The sequence below is a fragment of the Ammospiza caudacuta genome, chromosome 13 (genome assembly GCF_027887145.1).
Source record: "Ammospiza caudacuta isolate bAmmCau1 chromosome 13, bAmmCau1.pri, whole genome shotgun sequence".
NCBI classification, from domain to species: Eukaryota; Metazoa; Chordata; class Aves; order Passeriformes; family Passerellidae; genus Ammospiza; species Ammospiza caudacuta.
In genome coordinates this window covers 14,886,501-14,902,697 of record NC_080605.1, presented here as the reverse complement: position 1 = coordinate 14,902,697, position 16,197 = coordinate 14,886,501, and the positions used below count along the sequence as shown (strand labels likewise).

The 16,197-nt window shown below is 46.3% G+C and overlaps 2 protein-coding genes across 5 annotated transcripts in view; one reads left to right on the top strand and one right to left on the bottom strand.

The window, feature by feature from the left end:
- Positions 1-46: 46 nt before the first annotated feature.
- SETD6 (SET domain containing 6, protein lysine methyltransferase) lies at positions 47-4,297 on the top strand. The gene is made up of 9 exons (XM_058813583.1): positions 47-73; positions 175-273; positions 359-503; positions 1,026-1,167; positions 1,463-1,657; positions 1,791-1,914; positions 2,161-2,341; positions 2,654-2,796; positions 3,284-4,297. The coding sequence occupies exons 1-9, from the start codon at positions 47-49 to the stop codon at positions 3,593-3,595; spliced, it is 1,368 nt and encodes a 455-aa protein (XP_058669566.1). The 3' UTR covers positions 3,596-4,297.
- A 1,585-nt stretch (positions 4,298-5,882) lies between these two features.
- The window catches only part of CNOT1 (CCR4-NOT transcription complex subunit 1), a 57,647-nt gene continuing 47,332 nt past the window's right edge, over positions 5,883-16,197 (bottom strand). For all 4 annotated transcript variants that reach the window (XM_058813564.1, XM_058813566.1, XM_058813565.1 and 1 more), the window contains exons 40-49: positions 14,160-14,408; positions 13,408-13,571; positions 13,017-13,134; positions 12,441-12,542; positions 12,019-12,192; positions 11,307-11,456; positions 10,354-10,534; positions 8,655-8,787; positions 8,417-8,551; positions 5,883-8,286 (exon numbers count right to left, since the gene is read on the bottom strand). In XM_058813564.1, coding sequence (XP_058669547.1) covers positions 8,208-8,286; positions 8,417-8,551; positions 8,655-8,787; positions 10,354-10,534; positions 11,307-11,456; positions 12,019-12,192; positions 12,441-12,542; positions 13,017-13,134; positions 13,408-13,571; positions 14,160-14,408 — 1,485 coding nt within the window. In that variant the 3' untranslated portion in view covers positions 5,883-8,207. The remainder of the gene's footprint in view (positions 8,287-8,416; positions 8,552-8,654; positions 8,788-10,353; positions 10,535-11,306; positions 11,457-12,018; positions 12,193-12,440; positions 12,543-13,016; positions 13,135-13,407; positions 13,572-14,159; positions 14,409-16,197) is intronic.

Sequence of the window (16,197 nt, the reverse complement as noted above, 5' to 3'; positions counted from 1 at the left end):
TCCGCAACCCGGAAGGGCCCGACCGGGACCACGTGTGGGCAGCGTCATGGCGTCGGCGCCCAAGCGGTTCAAGGTACGGGGGAGCGCGGGGGCTCCCGGGGACACACCGGCACTGAGGGGATCCGCGATCGGTCTCATGGCTCCTTCCCCTTCACCCCATGCTTCCATCCACAGGCGGCGGTCGAGAGCGGCGCCCAGGAGAACAGTAGTGCCGACCCCCTCTCCGCGTTCCTGGCGTGGTGCGGGCGGGCCGGGGTGGAGCTGAACCCCAAGGTGAGACACCGCGGGCCGGCCCGGGCATGCCCTAGGTCCGCCCCGGTCTCTCCGCTCCGCCCCTCACGGCTCCCTCCGGCCCCAGGTGCGCCTGAGCAGGGAGGGCGCGGTGGCGGGGTACGGGATGCTGGCTGCCGAGGAGCTGCAGGCGGGAGAGGTGCTGTTCACCATCCCTCGCACGGCGCTGCTGTCCCAGCACACCACCTCCATCCACGCACTCCTGCAGGAAGGTGAGTGCAAGCTTCTTGTGTCAACTGAAGTCTTCTGTAGCTTTGAAAGCAGTAAATGGGTCTGTGTAAAGCCTCGGGAGCGTTTCTGGTTTGTGCGGGATGCTGCAGGGCTGTTTGATACCAGGTAGGAAAGGGGAGGGCTGGGCATCCCCTCGCTTCCCTGAGAGCTGTGCTGGACAGGGAGAAAACATCAGTGCAACATCTCCAGCTTCTAACTGACGGGCATCCGAACTATGCTGCTTTCCTTGAAGCACTGGTAAGAAAAGAACAGTTCCTTGGTTCCTGCAGGCACACAGAGCCTCAGGCTGAGGAGGGCAAGGCTGTGAGGCCTGGCAGAGCTCATCTGTAACTCCACAGAAGCCGTTTCTGGTCCTGGTTTAGCTCAGGACAAAGCCAAGACAAACCAGACTAAAAGCTCAACCCCTGTCTCCGGGCTGAAGACAGGCATGGAGCCTTGTCATACAAGGGTTTGGTTCTGAAACACAACGATTAAGGTTTTCTCCATCCTGTCTGGTTCTGTAGCCCAGGAGTCCCTGCAGAGCCAGTCTGGTTGGGTCCCTCTCCTGCTGGCCTTGCTCCACGAGTACACAGCCAGCAGCTCCCACTGGCAGCCGTACTTCTCCCTCTGGCAGGACTTCAGGAGCCTGGACCACCCCATGTTCTGGTAAGGTGAAAGCAGCGGGGCTGGGGAGGCTCAGGCTCACAGCTGAAGGCAGGCCAGGGCTGCTGAGTTCTGTCCTGGGAAGGGATGTGGTCCTGCTGGGTGACACACACCCACTGTTCCAGCCATTTGCTGGCACTGGCAGGAGCCTGAGGGGCCCTCCTGGAGTTATGTTACAGGCATAGCTAGAGAAGAAGGACCTGGAGAGCAGGGGGAAGCTGGGAGTTTTAAGGAGGAAGGAGTTTATAGACCCTTGGCACTAGCACAGATGGAGAAAAAACAGTTTTTCTTGCAACAGGCCTCAAGAAGAGCGAACACGGCTCCTGCAGGGCACAGGCATCCCAGAAGCTGTGGACAAGGATCTAGCTAACATCCAGCTGGAGTACAACTCCATCATCTTGCCTTTCATGGAGACCCACCCTGATATCTTTGACCCCAAATTGCACACTCTGGAGTTGTATAAGGAGCTGGTGGCATTTGTCATGGCTTACAGGTGAGAAGTAAGGGCTTTGAGCCAGATAAAGAAGTAGGAGTACAGGCTGCATTAGAGGTTGCAGCTGCACAAGAATCTGAGTGTAAGGTGACGCTTGTCCTGTGCAGCCATGTGTACCACTGGCTTGTCTTAGCTTTCAGGAACCTTTGGAGGAGGAGGAAGAAGATGAGAAGGGGCCCAATCCTCCCATGATGGTGCCTGTAGCAGATATTTTGAATCATGTGGCCAACCACAATGCCAACCTGGAATACTCTCCTGTGAGTGCAAAGCTGATGCACCAGGCATTGTCACAGCTTGGTTCTGTTTTAGTAAGACTTTTGGGAATGGGGGCACAGCAAGGTGGGGTCTCAGCCCAGGGCAGCAAGTCTGGCATGGATCTCATTAAAACAAAGTCCTGCTGCATGTTTGGTTAGGAGGAGCTCAGGGACATCTGAGCTCTCTGAAGGCCCCTGGTGAGCACTCAGATCAGCACAGCTCAGCTGCTCTCCTCCCCCTGCTTGCAGCACTGTCTGAGGATGGTTACAACCCAGCCTGTGAGGAAAGGACAGGAGATCTTCAACACCTATGGGCAGATGGCCAACTGGCAGCTGCTGCACATGTACGGCTTCGCAGAGCCCTACCCGGGCAACAGCCACGACACGGCCGACATCCAGATGGTGACACTGCGCAGGGCAGCGCTGCAGCGTGAGTGCCACCCCAGCCCTGGGACAGTGTGGGTGTCACCCCGGCCCCTGGGACAGCGTGGGTGTCACCCCGGCCCCTGGGACAGCGTGAGTGCCACCCCAGCCCTGGGACAGCGTGGGTGTCACCCCGGCCCCTGGGACTGCGTGGGGCAGCATCTCTGTTCAACAGGGAGGACATGAAAATAAGCCTGTTCCACAGCATTTCAGGGGCTGGGGCCATGCCTTGGTTTTCTGCCTCCTCTTTCCCTTTCTCCATTCACCCTCCCCCTCTGCCATCCCGGCTGTGTTCACAGCTCTGCTGTCTTTGACACAGGAGCCAAAAGTGAAGCGCAGCAGCAGCTGGTCTCAGAGCAGTGGGACTTCTTGTGCCAGCTGGAGATGGTGGGGGAGGAAGGTGCCTTTGTGCTTGGCTGGGATGAGGTGCTGACAGAGGAAGAGCTGTCCATGACCCTCAAGGTAAGAATGGCCAGAAGAGCTGCAAAAGGGAGCACAGAGTGCAGCTGGGCAAATCAGCAGTGCAGAATGGCTCAGGGAAGGGGACAAGCACCTGAAGGCAGTTTGGCACCTACAGTCCTGTGTGAACAATGGTAGGGGGGTCTGGCTGCCCAGCTCCAGATGCTAAGTCATCTTCCTCTCGTGAAGTAGCCATCCAATGTGTACTCACGTATTTGTCTCAAATGGCTCCATGGCCACTGCTGTTCTAGAAAGCTGTCACAACTTTGTAGGTGACAGATGAGATGCTTCACAAGACTTGCCAATACCCAGATTTAATGTTTTAATGTTCTTCTAACCCACAATTACTTGCACTTAGGTATCTAAGCCTGTTTTAGTCTTTTAATCTTTAGTGCAGCTGAGGAATAACTCACCTGCTCCACATGGCTCTTCTGTTCTACTGATGTACTCACACTGCCAGTGACTTTTCCCTTTGCCTGGGTCACTACAGGTGCTCTGCATGTCAGAAGAAGAATTCAAGGAGTATAAGGAGCAAGATGGCTGGGAAGATGACAGTGACGAAGAGGAAAACTCTACCCTTTCAAATGAGGCCCTCTCCAGACTTAAAACCCCTTGCAAGAAGCTCCTTTATGACAGTGTGCTGCTGACCCTGGAGTCCTATGGGGCAGACCTGAAAGCAGAGCAGGACTTGCTAAACAACAAGGAGGCTTATGAGAAACTGAGCCGAAGGGAGCAGCAGGCGCTGCACGTGCGCTATGGACAGAAGAGGATCCTGCACCAGCTGCTAGAGCTGGTACAATAAAAACCCCAGTGCCCCTGGCCAGGCCCGGGTTGGGCTCATCCTGAGGGAAAGGTCAGCCCCTGGCCATGTGTTCTCTAGCAGAGAGCACAGATGGCAAGACTGACTGCAGGTCCACTTGTCCCTCATACAGCACATGGATTTTTAGCTACCTCTACATAAACAAGTATCTTCACAGCACAAAGGTGGTTTTGAGTGGCCTTATTGTACCATGAAAGCTCTGGAGCACAAATACCACCTTTTTCCAGAAGCCTTAAGAAACCCCAGCCATGCTAATGGCTGTTTTAGGAAGGCAGACATACACTGCCAGAACAGCAGAGGATTCCCTCATTCAGCATCAGAAGTTTATGGCAAGAGCTGCTCCTTGTCCAGAAATCCAGCTGGTAGCTCTTACCTTAGAGAGGTTCAGAGTAAATACCTGGCAGGTGGGCCTGCTGACATCACTAACCTCTTCACCTGTACATACTTTATGTTGAACATGTTCAAGAGTACAAACCCATCCAGCTGGTCTTCATGTAGTCTCAGTATAACAAATATTTCCTTTTAGAAATAAAAGGTATTTCTGTGTGACCTTGAGACTATTCTGGAGGAGCACTGTCACAGTTCCACAGCTGCTGCAGGCCGAGCATTTGATACACACCCTCTGCTTGAAGCAGTTCTACCATGAACTCACTTTGGTTTTGCATGACAAAACACTGATGGTTGACAGGCCAAGCTCTATTTAATAAAAATGAGTTTTCTTACCCAGCCCATGCTCTCTCTACTTCAAAGGGTGTGAAGCTCCATCTAAGAGCAGAGGGAGTGTTGCTGCTGCTGCAGTTAAAAGCACTGCAGACAAAGAAAACCCACACTGCACTCATGACAAAGCTCAGCTGCAGCCCTGCCTGCAGTGCTTGGGGACAGGGTGGTTTAACAGCACTGAGGGGAGCTTGTTCTGGTTTCCCAGATGGGACAATAGGGAATTTGAGCAGGATCTCACACAGCAGCCACTATCCTTCAGAGAGACATTGTTAAAACTGGTATTTTGGTAGCCTGTGTCTCCAAAGTAATCATATTGGAAAACACACATGTCAGAGGAGTATTACATTCTGTATCTTGGGTAAAGTTTGGGGTTTGGGTTAAAACTTGTTTTTTAGATATGCACAAACTTGGTGATGACCAAAGCATATAAAAGGTTTGAACACTATAACAAGATTTTGTCATACCTGCTGTTTGTAACTGTTAGCCTGCATGGGCATTGGAAGTTCCACCTCACTGGAGGCCATTTTGAGAACTTCACTTTTAAGAATGTATTTTTGGACTATGGGAAAAGCTTGGAGGGGATTAGCTTACTCAGAAGAAGTTGATTATTGGTGGCCTTTTTATCTACTAGAGAATTGGGAAAAATGGCCTCAGAATGGATCCTGCAATTAGTGTTACTTTGTTGCCAGGAAGGAAAAAGGGGCAAAGTACAAGAAGTTGATCTGTTCTTTTCATTACAGAATAATGATAAGGCTTGGAAGGAATGTGGATTGATGACAGCAGACTCTCATGTTTTAGCACTAGAGAAATAAGAAGGAAGTGTAATGAAGAGAATGAGGTAGAGAAAGGAAAGAAAAATGGAAAAGAGATCAGAGAAGGGATGGTAAATTTGGCTGAATGCTTTGATAGTTGGAAGGGCAGGAGGCAATGCAAGGAAAACAGATTTCAACTACTAAATTCCCATCTAGTAGGAAAAATTCAATATAGTTACTGTAAGGAGAATGGGCACTGGAAACAAATGCCCACAGAACCCAGGGCACAGAACCCTCAAAGATAGGAGGCTCCACAAGAAGGAAGAATGCTTACACTCAGTTGGGATTTAGACTGAGAGGCAGCTGAGTGGTCCACAGAATCCCCAACAGAACTGCTGGTCACAGTAAATTTGGGGAATGAAAAGGTGGAATATCTAATAGAGGAGCAACCTAGATGTAAATAAGCCTTCAGTAAACAAAGGACATCTATAGCTGAAGCCATAGGAAAAAAGGAAATAAAGCCATTCTTCCAGCCACTCAAATTTGGAATTGGAAAGAATTTTATAAAATTTCTGTACATATCCAAATGCCCAATGCCATTATTAGGAAGAGAATTCAGTAAACTAAATGCAAAAACAACCTTCAGAAAAGGACAGATCCAAGTACATAAACCAGAAGAAAAAGCCCTGGGGGCATAAATGTTTATGTTACAGGATCAAATAGACCCAGAGAGGAAGAGATACCCACAAAAACAGAAGATAGGGTGACTCCTCTCACGTAGGTGACTGGCACTCCTGCAAGATCTCAAGAAGCAGAACTGGTAACAATCCAATTAAAACCAGGCACGAGATGGGTAAGATAAAAACACCCTGTTAAACTGGAAGCTAGAAAAGGGCTAGACCAAACATTGAAAGATTTATTAGCTTTGGGTTGCTTCAGGAATGCCAGTCAGTTTAATACCCCAATTCTACCTATTAAGAAGCCGCACTCAGATGAGTACCAGCTATCCAAGATTTAAGAGCAAAAAGCTTGCACACAAGATGTGCATCAACCACATAAAAAGACACTGGTCAGTGGTTTAGGGCATTAGACTTGAAAGATACTCCCTTTAAAAAAGATCTTTTGTATCCCACTGGATGCTGGAATTCAGGAGCTGTTTGCATTTGAATGGGATAATCCTCAAACAGGGGGCTGTCAATTATGCTGTACTGTTTTATCACAGGGATTTAAGAACAGACATACAATTTCTGGAAAATAATAGAACTGTGTGTCCTTGGGATTGGAATGGGAGGCACAGTAAAAATATAGTGAAGAAGAAATGAGAACTGTGTCTACAGTTCCAACTTCAAAAAGCTCAGTTTCAGTACAGCTGCTGACCTGGCAAAGAAATGCCATGGAATTGTGGGACCTAGCAACAATCTACTGCTTGACACAGAGGTGATTAATGCCTGGAACAGAGAGAGAGAATTGCCTGTGAGCTGCCAGCCACTGGCACAGCTGGCTCAGTGACCCCTCAGAGCTGTTTTTGCCTCTATACAGCAAATGCAAAGCCAGGTATGGAACCCCTTAAACCCAAGTAGGAAATCCTGACCTCTCTGCCCACACCACAGCAGTCAACTATAGCACTTAGCTTTAACAAGCTGATGTTATGTAAAAAGAAAGAAGTGAAGCTCTATTTCCTAGCATCTGCTAGGTTAAGGGACCTTGCAATATTAACAACACTGAAACTGCCTACCCTTACAACAGCTAACCACAGCCTTGGCAGATTCCTGCTGCAGGGAGACCACAGCAGGGTGGAAGGCACTAGAAATGAAACTGATGGGCTGTCTACACTCCATTATACCTCCAGTGCAGTCTCCTGTCTGAGACAAACTCTGCTCATGAGCTTGTAACCAAGCCACTTCTATTTTCACACAACTGCCCTTCAGATGCCCTTCAAAGCAAGGCCCTGTCATTACATCTGCCCACTGACCTCATGGCTAGAGAACAAATCCAGCTGCTTTCAACAGGCAGTGCCCAAACACATTGGAAAACTGCAGGTTTTGGATGGGTAAAACAGGCTTTGGAAGACACCAAGTGGCCAGGACAGAACTGGAGAGAATAAGCACAGTGGCACGTGCTGCATGTCATGACTTTAATGTGTAACTACAGTATGCATACATACAAGAGTGGGAGAACTAAAGCCCAAGAACTAGAAAGGCTACAAAATACAACACGTGGACCAATACTTTACAAAACATTGAAAATCCTTACAAAATGGGCTGTATTGGTCCTTTGGGTTTTTTGTTTTGTTAATTTTTTTCTTTTTTTTTCTTTTTTTTAGTTTTTTTTTTACAAACTTATACTGTGTGGTCACAGGGGAGGGTGGGAAAAGGTCTAGATTTTACCCCTCATCTTCCAAAATTTACAACTGTCCAAAAAAAAAAAAAAAAAGCTATAGGCCTGGTCTCTGGTTTATTTACTGAAAACAGCTGACCCTCACCCAAGGGCCTGTTTCTTCTCCAACAAAAAGGAGGCATTCTCTGACTGCCACTTCACTTGCTGTCTATCAGCATTTGATGAGGGTGAGGGGAAAGCAACACTGAACCTTAACCCCTCCCTCACCCCTCCTGTACTGCACAGAATTCCCATATTCCAAACACATCCACTTTTTTTTTTCTTTAAACAACTTAGTGATTTAAAGGTCCCCCATTCACATAAAGAAAAATAAGTTACTGGCTTTTCAATATTCTTTGGGAGTCTGGGAATGTCAGGACAAGGAGGTCTGCCCCAGACAAGTGCTTGGCATCAGCAGCTGCCCCTTTATTACAAGATGGACAGGCACCAGTTACCCACCTGCCTTTTACACAATTTGCACAAACCCAAAAGTCCAGACAATGTTTCTGTTCCTTGTATTTACACTAGTTCAAATGATATTCACAGCATCTTCTGAAGTTTGGCCGAAAGTCAAAAAATTTGTTTCAAACTTTGGAACATGCCCACTTAAGACTTTCACCCAGGGTCTGTTGTGTCTACCCAATCAAGGGGGCTGGGAAGGTCAGGAGAAGCCTTACAGAGTCTTCAGTCAGTTGATGGGACGGGACCTCCAGGCTGGCACTCTTACAACGCAGGATGCAGCTCATTTAACTGGCACCAGTCCCTTCCATGACTTGCTGAGCCTGCTTCTGCCCCATGCAGCACTGTGCAACCGACTGGAACAACCTGCACACAGAACCAAAGCAATGGTAAGTGCATTTATGGCAGCAAATGGATGCTGTGACAGCACCAAAAACTCAAGGTTCAACTGTTTCAGAGATATCATTTCAATGATTTTGTGGTTAAGTATACTCACTTCTCAATTTCTGGAGCACAGTGAACAAACTCATGGTTCCAGAACTTAAAGGCTGGATTTTTGATCAGCTCAATAAATGTGATAAGGAGACCCCAGGGATGAGGCCTATTTACAATCAGTCGTTCCAAGAGAACCCTGAAATCCAAAAGCAAGAACACTTAGAGCTCAAAGATCAAAAGTATAGAAGGAAGGAAAGCAAAAAGCTGAATATTGGCAAGTTAAACACCATCCTTCTCACCTGGTGATCTGCTCCTGGATGGCCTCTGTGTTGGCCTCTGCAAACAGGTAGAGCATGGTGCAGCTGAAGTAGTGGGTGTGGCTGTTGGGGTAGCGCAGCTGGTTGGCGATGGCGTTCAGGAAGAGGTACCGGCCTGCAGGAGAGAGCACTGAGCACACACTGCTTCCCTTGCACACCCTGCTCCTCCCCTGAGCGCACACACCCCCTGCTCCCCCGAGCACACACACACTGCTCCCCCCTGAGCGCACACACACCTCCTGCTCCCCCCGAGCACACACACACACTGCTCCCCCCGAGCACACACACCTTGCTCCCCCCGAGCACACACACACCCTGCTCCCCTGAGCACACACACACACCCTGCTCCCCCCGAGCACACACACACCCTGCTCCCCCCGAGCACACACACCCTGCTCCCCCCGAGCACACACACACACTGCTCCCCCGAGCACACACACCCTGCTCCCCCGAGCACACACACCCTGCTCCCCTGAGCACACACACCCTGCTCCCCTGAGCACACACACACCCTGCTCCCCCGAGCACACACACCCTGCTCCCCCGAGCACACACACACCCTGCTCCCCTGAGCACACACACACCTTGCTCCCCCGAGCACACACACACCCTGCTCCCCTGAGCACACACACCCTGCTCCCCCGAGCACACACACCCCCTGCTCCCCCCGAGCACACACATCCCCTGCTCCCCTGAGCACACACACACACTGCTCCCCCCTGAGCACACACACACCTTGCTCCCCCGAGCACACACACACCCCCTGCTTCCCCCGAGCACACACACACCTTGCTCCCCTAAGCACACACACACCCTGATCCCCTGAGCACACACACACCCTGCTCCCCTGAGCACACACACCCTGCTCCCCCCAAGCACACACACCCACACTGCTCCCTGGAGTGCACCAAGGGGAATAAAGCAGCAACCAGTAGTTCTTGAGATTCACATTTGGGAGCCTTGTGGAGGTACAAAAAACAAAACCAACTGAAGATATGTAAAAGTTGTGTCTACCCAGGCTGATGGGGAAATAAGAATTCAATTCTTCTTCACTGGATTCCCTTGAATACTTTGAACTTTTGGTTAGAACCTTGCTTCTAACCAAGCAATATTCTAACATAGCAGTCGTTTCTGGGAATTCACTGTCAGCTACATGAAATCACAGAATCATCAAGGTTGGAAGAGACCTTTAAGACCATCAAACCCAACCATCAGCCCAGCACTATCCCTGTAACCCCATAACCACTTAATCACATCACCCAGCACCAGATCCAGACACCTCTCAAACACCTCCAGGGATGGCAACTCCACCACCTCCCTGGGCAGCCTAATCCAATATCAGACCACCCTAACAGTGAAAAAACCTTTTCTGGTATTTAATGTCTGTCTTTCCTCTAACACCTTAAGGCCACTTGCTCTTGTCATCTCACTGCTGGCATGGTACAAGACCCCCAACTTCATACAACAACCCTTCAGAGCTCGAGGCCCCCGAGCCTCCTCTTCTCAACACTAAACAAACCCAGATCCCTCAGCCATTTCTCAAAGGAAATGTTTTCTAGACCTTTCACAAGCCTTGCTGTCCTTCACTGGACACATTCCAGTACCTCAATGTCCTTTTTAAAGCGAGGGCCCACTTGCTGTAAACATGACATTGCATGAACTAGCAGTGTTTCCAGCTCACCTTCAGTATCCAGGTCTACTGCCAAATTCTGGAAGATGTCCATGTGAGCTGAGTGGGTAATGGTGCTCATGGAGGGTGTGCTGCCTTTGTTGTGAATGTGTGCAATAGCTTGAGTACCTACGTAGAGCACCAGTGCATTAATCAGCTGGATGTTGTAGCGGTTGCCAGGTTCATTTGATACCTAATAGCAAAGATATGAAAAGCATTAACAGTCAATATTCCTTCAGCACTCAAAGGTACAGCATGTACAACAACAGCATCCAAGTATCTTACTGATTATCCAGAAGACAACACACTGAGACATCCATAAACTCAATTTGGCATTTAGCCTTTTCTAATATGGGTTATATTAAAAAGCATATATTATAGCACATATATATGTGTGTGTATATATATATATATATATATTCAAAAACATCAGCAAAGTGTTAACACAACAGATTTGTTTTTACTCTCTGCCCAAAGGAAAACATCAGGTAAGGCAATGAGTATTCACCAGCAGTGCCAGATGCTGGCTGAAAGATCCCCCTTGTATGAATGTTTTGGTCTAAGCAATTCTCTGAGGAAATCCAACTTCAGACTCAAATCTGCTGCAAGCTAAGCCATGAGATTCCTGAAATGAGGTTTTAGCTACAATTCTGAACTGGGCTTTAGCTAATTTGATCCTTTTTACCCTGCAAGTATTGGCATGAGGATCCATATATTTCTGTAACAATTAATCTATTTGGAGTTAAAATTTAATCAGATTCTAAAAGGTTTCAATACATCCTATCAGGGAATGGAAGACTTATTCAGAGTGTGCATTTTCACAGGCTTTTCTACTGCCTAGAACACATGTTTGCCAACACCAACAAAATTCCTGCAGGAAAGGATGGTGGCTGAACCACTGAGATAATTTGTGCCACATTATTTCAATTGAGCACCCACAGAAACCTCAAAAACCTCAAACTTACTTGGAGGTTGCTTCGCAAGTCAGACAAAAAGGTGACTGGAGAACGGGTTTTGAGATAGGAATCCAAGTCTTTCTTGAACTGAGGTGGCATCACTCCAGTGAAATTCGTGAGTATTCGTGGAGCAATATTAATCTCACTTAACATGTCCACCTGTTGACAGAAAACTCAGTCATCTAAACCATCAGCAATGGAACAAATTGTAGAGCAGATCTATAAGCAATATTTCATCAACTACTGCTGCTGATCACTCTCCCTTCCATCAATGAAATGGCAACACCTGACTTTTGCAGATTTTGTAAGAAACTTGATATCTAATATGCAAACTTATTACATGAGGTCTTGAAGAACTGAGAGGATAAAAGAATTCAGGGGTGAAGACCATAGAGAAATTCAGTCACTGTCTTTGGGGTCTCCCCCTCTACACTCCAGACAGTCTGGTAGTTTCAAAAAGCACAAACATCCACACAAGTCAAGAACAGCCTTCTTCAGTGACAATGAGCACTGCAGCTTTGCTCCCATCACCCTCCACAGCTCAGGCAGAGAAGTGCAACAGGACAGTTCTTTGGCAGCATGAGAAAGTTTCCTTCTAATCATTCCAGAATCAGTTACCTAGCAGATACCCAAAGATTTAATTAGATAATATTAACCTGGATAGAGAGTATTTTGAGCATTAAAGTTTCCTATTATCAAACTCCTCTAAAGTAAGTTCTACCTTTAGGTTGGGGGTGAAAGGGTCTGGAAGCCTCATGTTCCGTGGGAAGGCACTCAGGATCAGATTCCTTAGCTGAATACAGTTAGGTGGGATCACATCACAGAACCCATAGTGGTAGTCACAAAGAAATTCTGGGAAATCATGCAACAAGACCAGCAACACACGCAGAGTGCCCTGTGAAATAAAATATTAAACATAAGAGGTGTGTAACTGTTGAAACTGTCCAAAAGCTTGCAGAGCCATCATTCTATGTCATGTGGCTAACATTACCAGAAGGAAACTAATCTGGGATGGCAGCCTACCTTCCCCCACAATTTAAATTCAACTCTCAGAGGTAAGTTAGAAAAAACAAGCTAATTCTATTTTGCTGCCAGAATGCCTCTACTTTGATTGGAAGCATCTATTAGTTGATATTTTTTTACCTTATAAAGAATTTGCATAGGTTTGGTGAGTTCCACATTTCTAAGGAAAGGAGCCAAGTACTTGAATAGATCGATCAATAACTGGGCATACATAGGCCAACCCTGTCAAGAAAAAAACAGCAGGTGGAAAACATGCAATGAAGACCAGTTACCTTAATTTCAAAACTATAATTAGATTGACCTTTATATAAAACTGGATGAAGAGCTAGCAACTGCCAGCTCAACCACTGAGTGCAGCACAGCTCATTTCAAGGGCTTCAGCTGCGCATCATGTGCCATGGATGTTTCCAGAACCCTCAACATGCCATATTGAGCTGACAGTATTTAGCCCAGAAGGAAGGCTACAGCTCTTCTAGTCATTGACAAAGGCATGTTTATCAAATTCAATTCTCCCTGTGTTCCATAGTTACTGACACACAGACTCTCCTCCATGCAGTTAGGTTACTGTGAATATGGAAGACAACAAAAACAGAACAGCCATGCTACTAGTGCACTTTAAGAGATGTGAAACAGCACCACACCAGATAAACATCTGGGTGAGCTTTTTAATCCAGAAAAGATAAACTGCAGCCACACCTTCTGCTGTGGTGTATGTGCCAGCATTCTTGCAATAAATATCCGATGGGAGATCAGTTCCAGCCAGGCATAAACAAAACCTGGAGCTTTTGTAGGCCTCAGGATGTGAAATGTGTTACTGAAAGAAAAGTTAGAGCAGGTTAGAAGTGCACAGCAATAAGATTGCTTTTCATAACATTGAGGGAAAAACATAGCCCTAAAAGCAAAGGCATTTGAGCATCTTGGGTTTTACCAGTCATCTTCCCTAAAACAAGCAAGTGGTCAGTCCACATAGAACCAGTTACTCCAAAGGTGATGAAGCTACCACAAAGAACAGTCAGATAGCCTTTAAGTGAAAATCCTGGATCCTACAAAGAAAGGATGAGCACTGTGGCTAATCCCAAATACATACCAGAAAGCTGTGAGTGTCTGGAAGTTGATGGTCTCCAGCACATGCTCAGGAGCATTTAATTCCAACAGCAACATGATGAAAATGCGATGGTAAGGAAGCTGCTGGAACTCACTCTGCCGAACATCATGGTCTTGCAGAAGAACTCCCACCACAATACCAAGAACCTAAAGAGATTAAGACACGTGGAGACAGCAAGAATTACTCTGCAGGTCAGACTACATATAATACTTTAACCATCAGTAAAAAAATAATCAGTAGATTCTAACAAGAACCAAAAACTCTAGTTATTGGAAGTGTTGCATAAATGAATATTCCAATTTGTTTCAGCAATTCCTAACCACTTGCTTTGCTCTCCTTGTCCCTTGGACCACAGTCACAGTGACTGACTGGGCAGTATCTGAAGGTCTCAGACTACCTAAGACGATCCAGACATAACCCATGTATTGTAAGAGCAAAGGCAAGACCCAGACAACATGAAGGCAAACACTCAGGAATCAACAACCTTAAAACAGTGGCTATTTCATTTCAAGGCACAAAGATGAATTTCAGATTGGTTTGAGATGAAATCTTTGTGAACAAGAAAGCCCCTTGGCATCTTGGTGGTTCACTCAAAAGTTTATCAGTGATCAACCCATCTAAGCTCTCATCAGACACTTCAGCAGCTGCCCACATTCAGGTCTGCACCTTGGGTTTACCAAAGGTACATCTGACAACCCACTTTAAATGCAAAGAGGACAAGAAGGATTCCCCACCTTATTCAGGAGGTTGATCTTTGTGACTGTGTTGGTTGCCTCCCCAGAGTGCTTCACCAGCAGTGCAATGAGTCGCACAAAGGCATCCAGGTTGTGGTAGCACTTGGCTCGAATCATGGTGGGGTTGGCTGCAGGGTTGTGCTGCTGCTCGGCCAGGGCTCGATAGCTGATCTCAACGCACATTTCGGTGCAGAGACGGAAAAAACGGGTGATCAGGTCATCTGTTTTCAGGATCCCCTGCTGGTGCATCTAACCAGGAAAGGAAAGGAAAAGACATCAGCACCACAACCACAGACAGCTCATTTTACAAATTATTTCCAACAACACACCCTTCACAAAGCACCCTCCTTGCTGCCACAACAGTTAATTTTTGTCATGCACTCCTGAGAGATTATTGTTTGCATGGCAATTTGAGGGTGGCAACACAATTTTAGCAAACATATTTATTCTCAAATACAATCTTTTGAATCCCAAATCTCTCCAACCATCAGCATAGCTGAGAAGCCTGTTTCAGCATCAGTGCTGCCACCAGCACTCAGCTTTGCATGAAGAACATAAGGAGCACAAGCTCTGGGCAGGGCAGACTGCAGCTCCTAGCTCAGCAATCACCACTACTTGGCAGCCCCATTCTGTAGAAGCAAACTGCATTTGGAAAGCAAATTTTCCTAACATAAACATTACACACAGAGAAAGACTGGGTGGGCTTTTTTGCTTTGCATGGGGGAGTTGTTTTAATAATACTCATATAAAAAACCCCCGAGACCTCATTTTATTTGTTAGCCACAGTATTAGAACCAACAAAATGAAACAAAGTACACTGTAGAAAACTTGGGGGTTTTGAATAAAGCATCTTATCTTTAAACTCCTACTGGACATAAAGCTATAAAAAGAGCAGAACAGGTAACTTGGATACAATGTGGAGAAATTTTAGTATTTCTGGAGAAACTTTTTTTTCTAAAAAGCCCAAAGAATTTAGGTATCTGCCTTAAAAGTTCTGTGCTTTTTCTTGTCCTACAGACTTGTGGGAAGGAAGCAACACTTTGCCAGTCATTTGAGTTCAGTAATAGAACCTTATTTAATGTAGTTATTGGAAAATATTATTTAAAACTTATTACTAAAGCCTGTAAGGAAGCAATTGTGAGTAAACACTGCACTTCAATATATTTAAATGGCTTTTTCAAAACTGATCAAATATATACAAAAGGTAATCAAACAAGTGTGATAAAGAGTGAAGTGGGATAAAAGTATACTAAGTATTGTGAGTACTCTATACTGAAGTGTGCTTTAGAAGCATGATTTAAAGTAAAAGAAGTGAGATCATAAAAATAGTAAAATATTTCTTTAAGATGTATGTTTAGCACATTATCTATTAAAAGCATTCAAAAAGTTTTATGCAGTAGAAGTCAGACCAACTGAAAGCTGTCTATAACCAGCACAAAAGGACACTAAAATAAAATAAATAAAAAACCCCACTGCATCAGTCACAATCTTCATGCATGCTCTAAAGCCTGAGCTTCTCTTCATTAGTAGCTGCAAAGTCTGCAGCATATCTGTGGTTGTGTCACAAACTCAAAAAGAACTCAGTGCAAAAAGGCCAAGTCAGAGGCTTTCTTGCAGCTGCAGTCAGGGAGCTGCATGCAACGAACTCAGCTGTAAGGAGCTGCCTGCAAATACAGGAGTTTGTTACCACACATGCTGGGCCACTGAGGGGATCTCCCTCCTCAATCACACCTAGATGGCAGATGGGATTGTGATGTTCACCACACCTGTTAAGGTGCTTCAGAGTCCTTTAACAATGGTTAAAAGGACCATGTTCAACGTGACGTTAGACATTGTTTAAATTTAAGCACCACTTCAGCTAATGAAGTCTCAAGATTTTCCTTATTAATGATTTAATTTTGAAAAAGAATTCCCTTGTCCACATGACCTGAAACAATTTACCTGAATCTCAACTGGTGAAAACCTCCTGTAGGCTGTCAGAGCTTTTGCTGTTACTCATAAGGAACAACACCAGTCAAGGCTCATTACAGAGCATGAC

What these genes read in the sequence shown, in the direction of transcription:
- SETD6 (XM_058813583.1), top strand. Translation starts at nt 47, where the DNA reads ATGGCGTCGGCGCCCAAGCGGTTCAAG. An exon ending in CGGCGCCCAAGCGGTTCAAG is followed by an intron (nt 74 to 174) that starts GTACGGGGGAGC and finishes TTCCATCCACAG; the next exon opens with GCGGCGGTCGAGAGCGGCGC. An exon ending in GGGTGGAGCTGAACCCCAAG is followed by an intron (nt 274 to 358) that starts GTGAGACACCGC and finishes CTCCGGCCCCAG; the next exon opens with GTGCGCCTGAGCAGGGAGGG.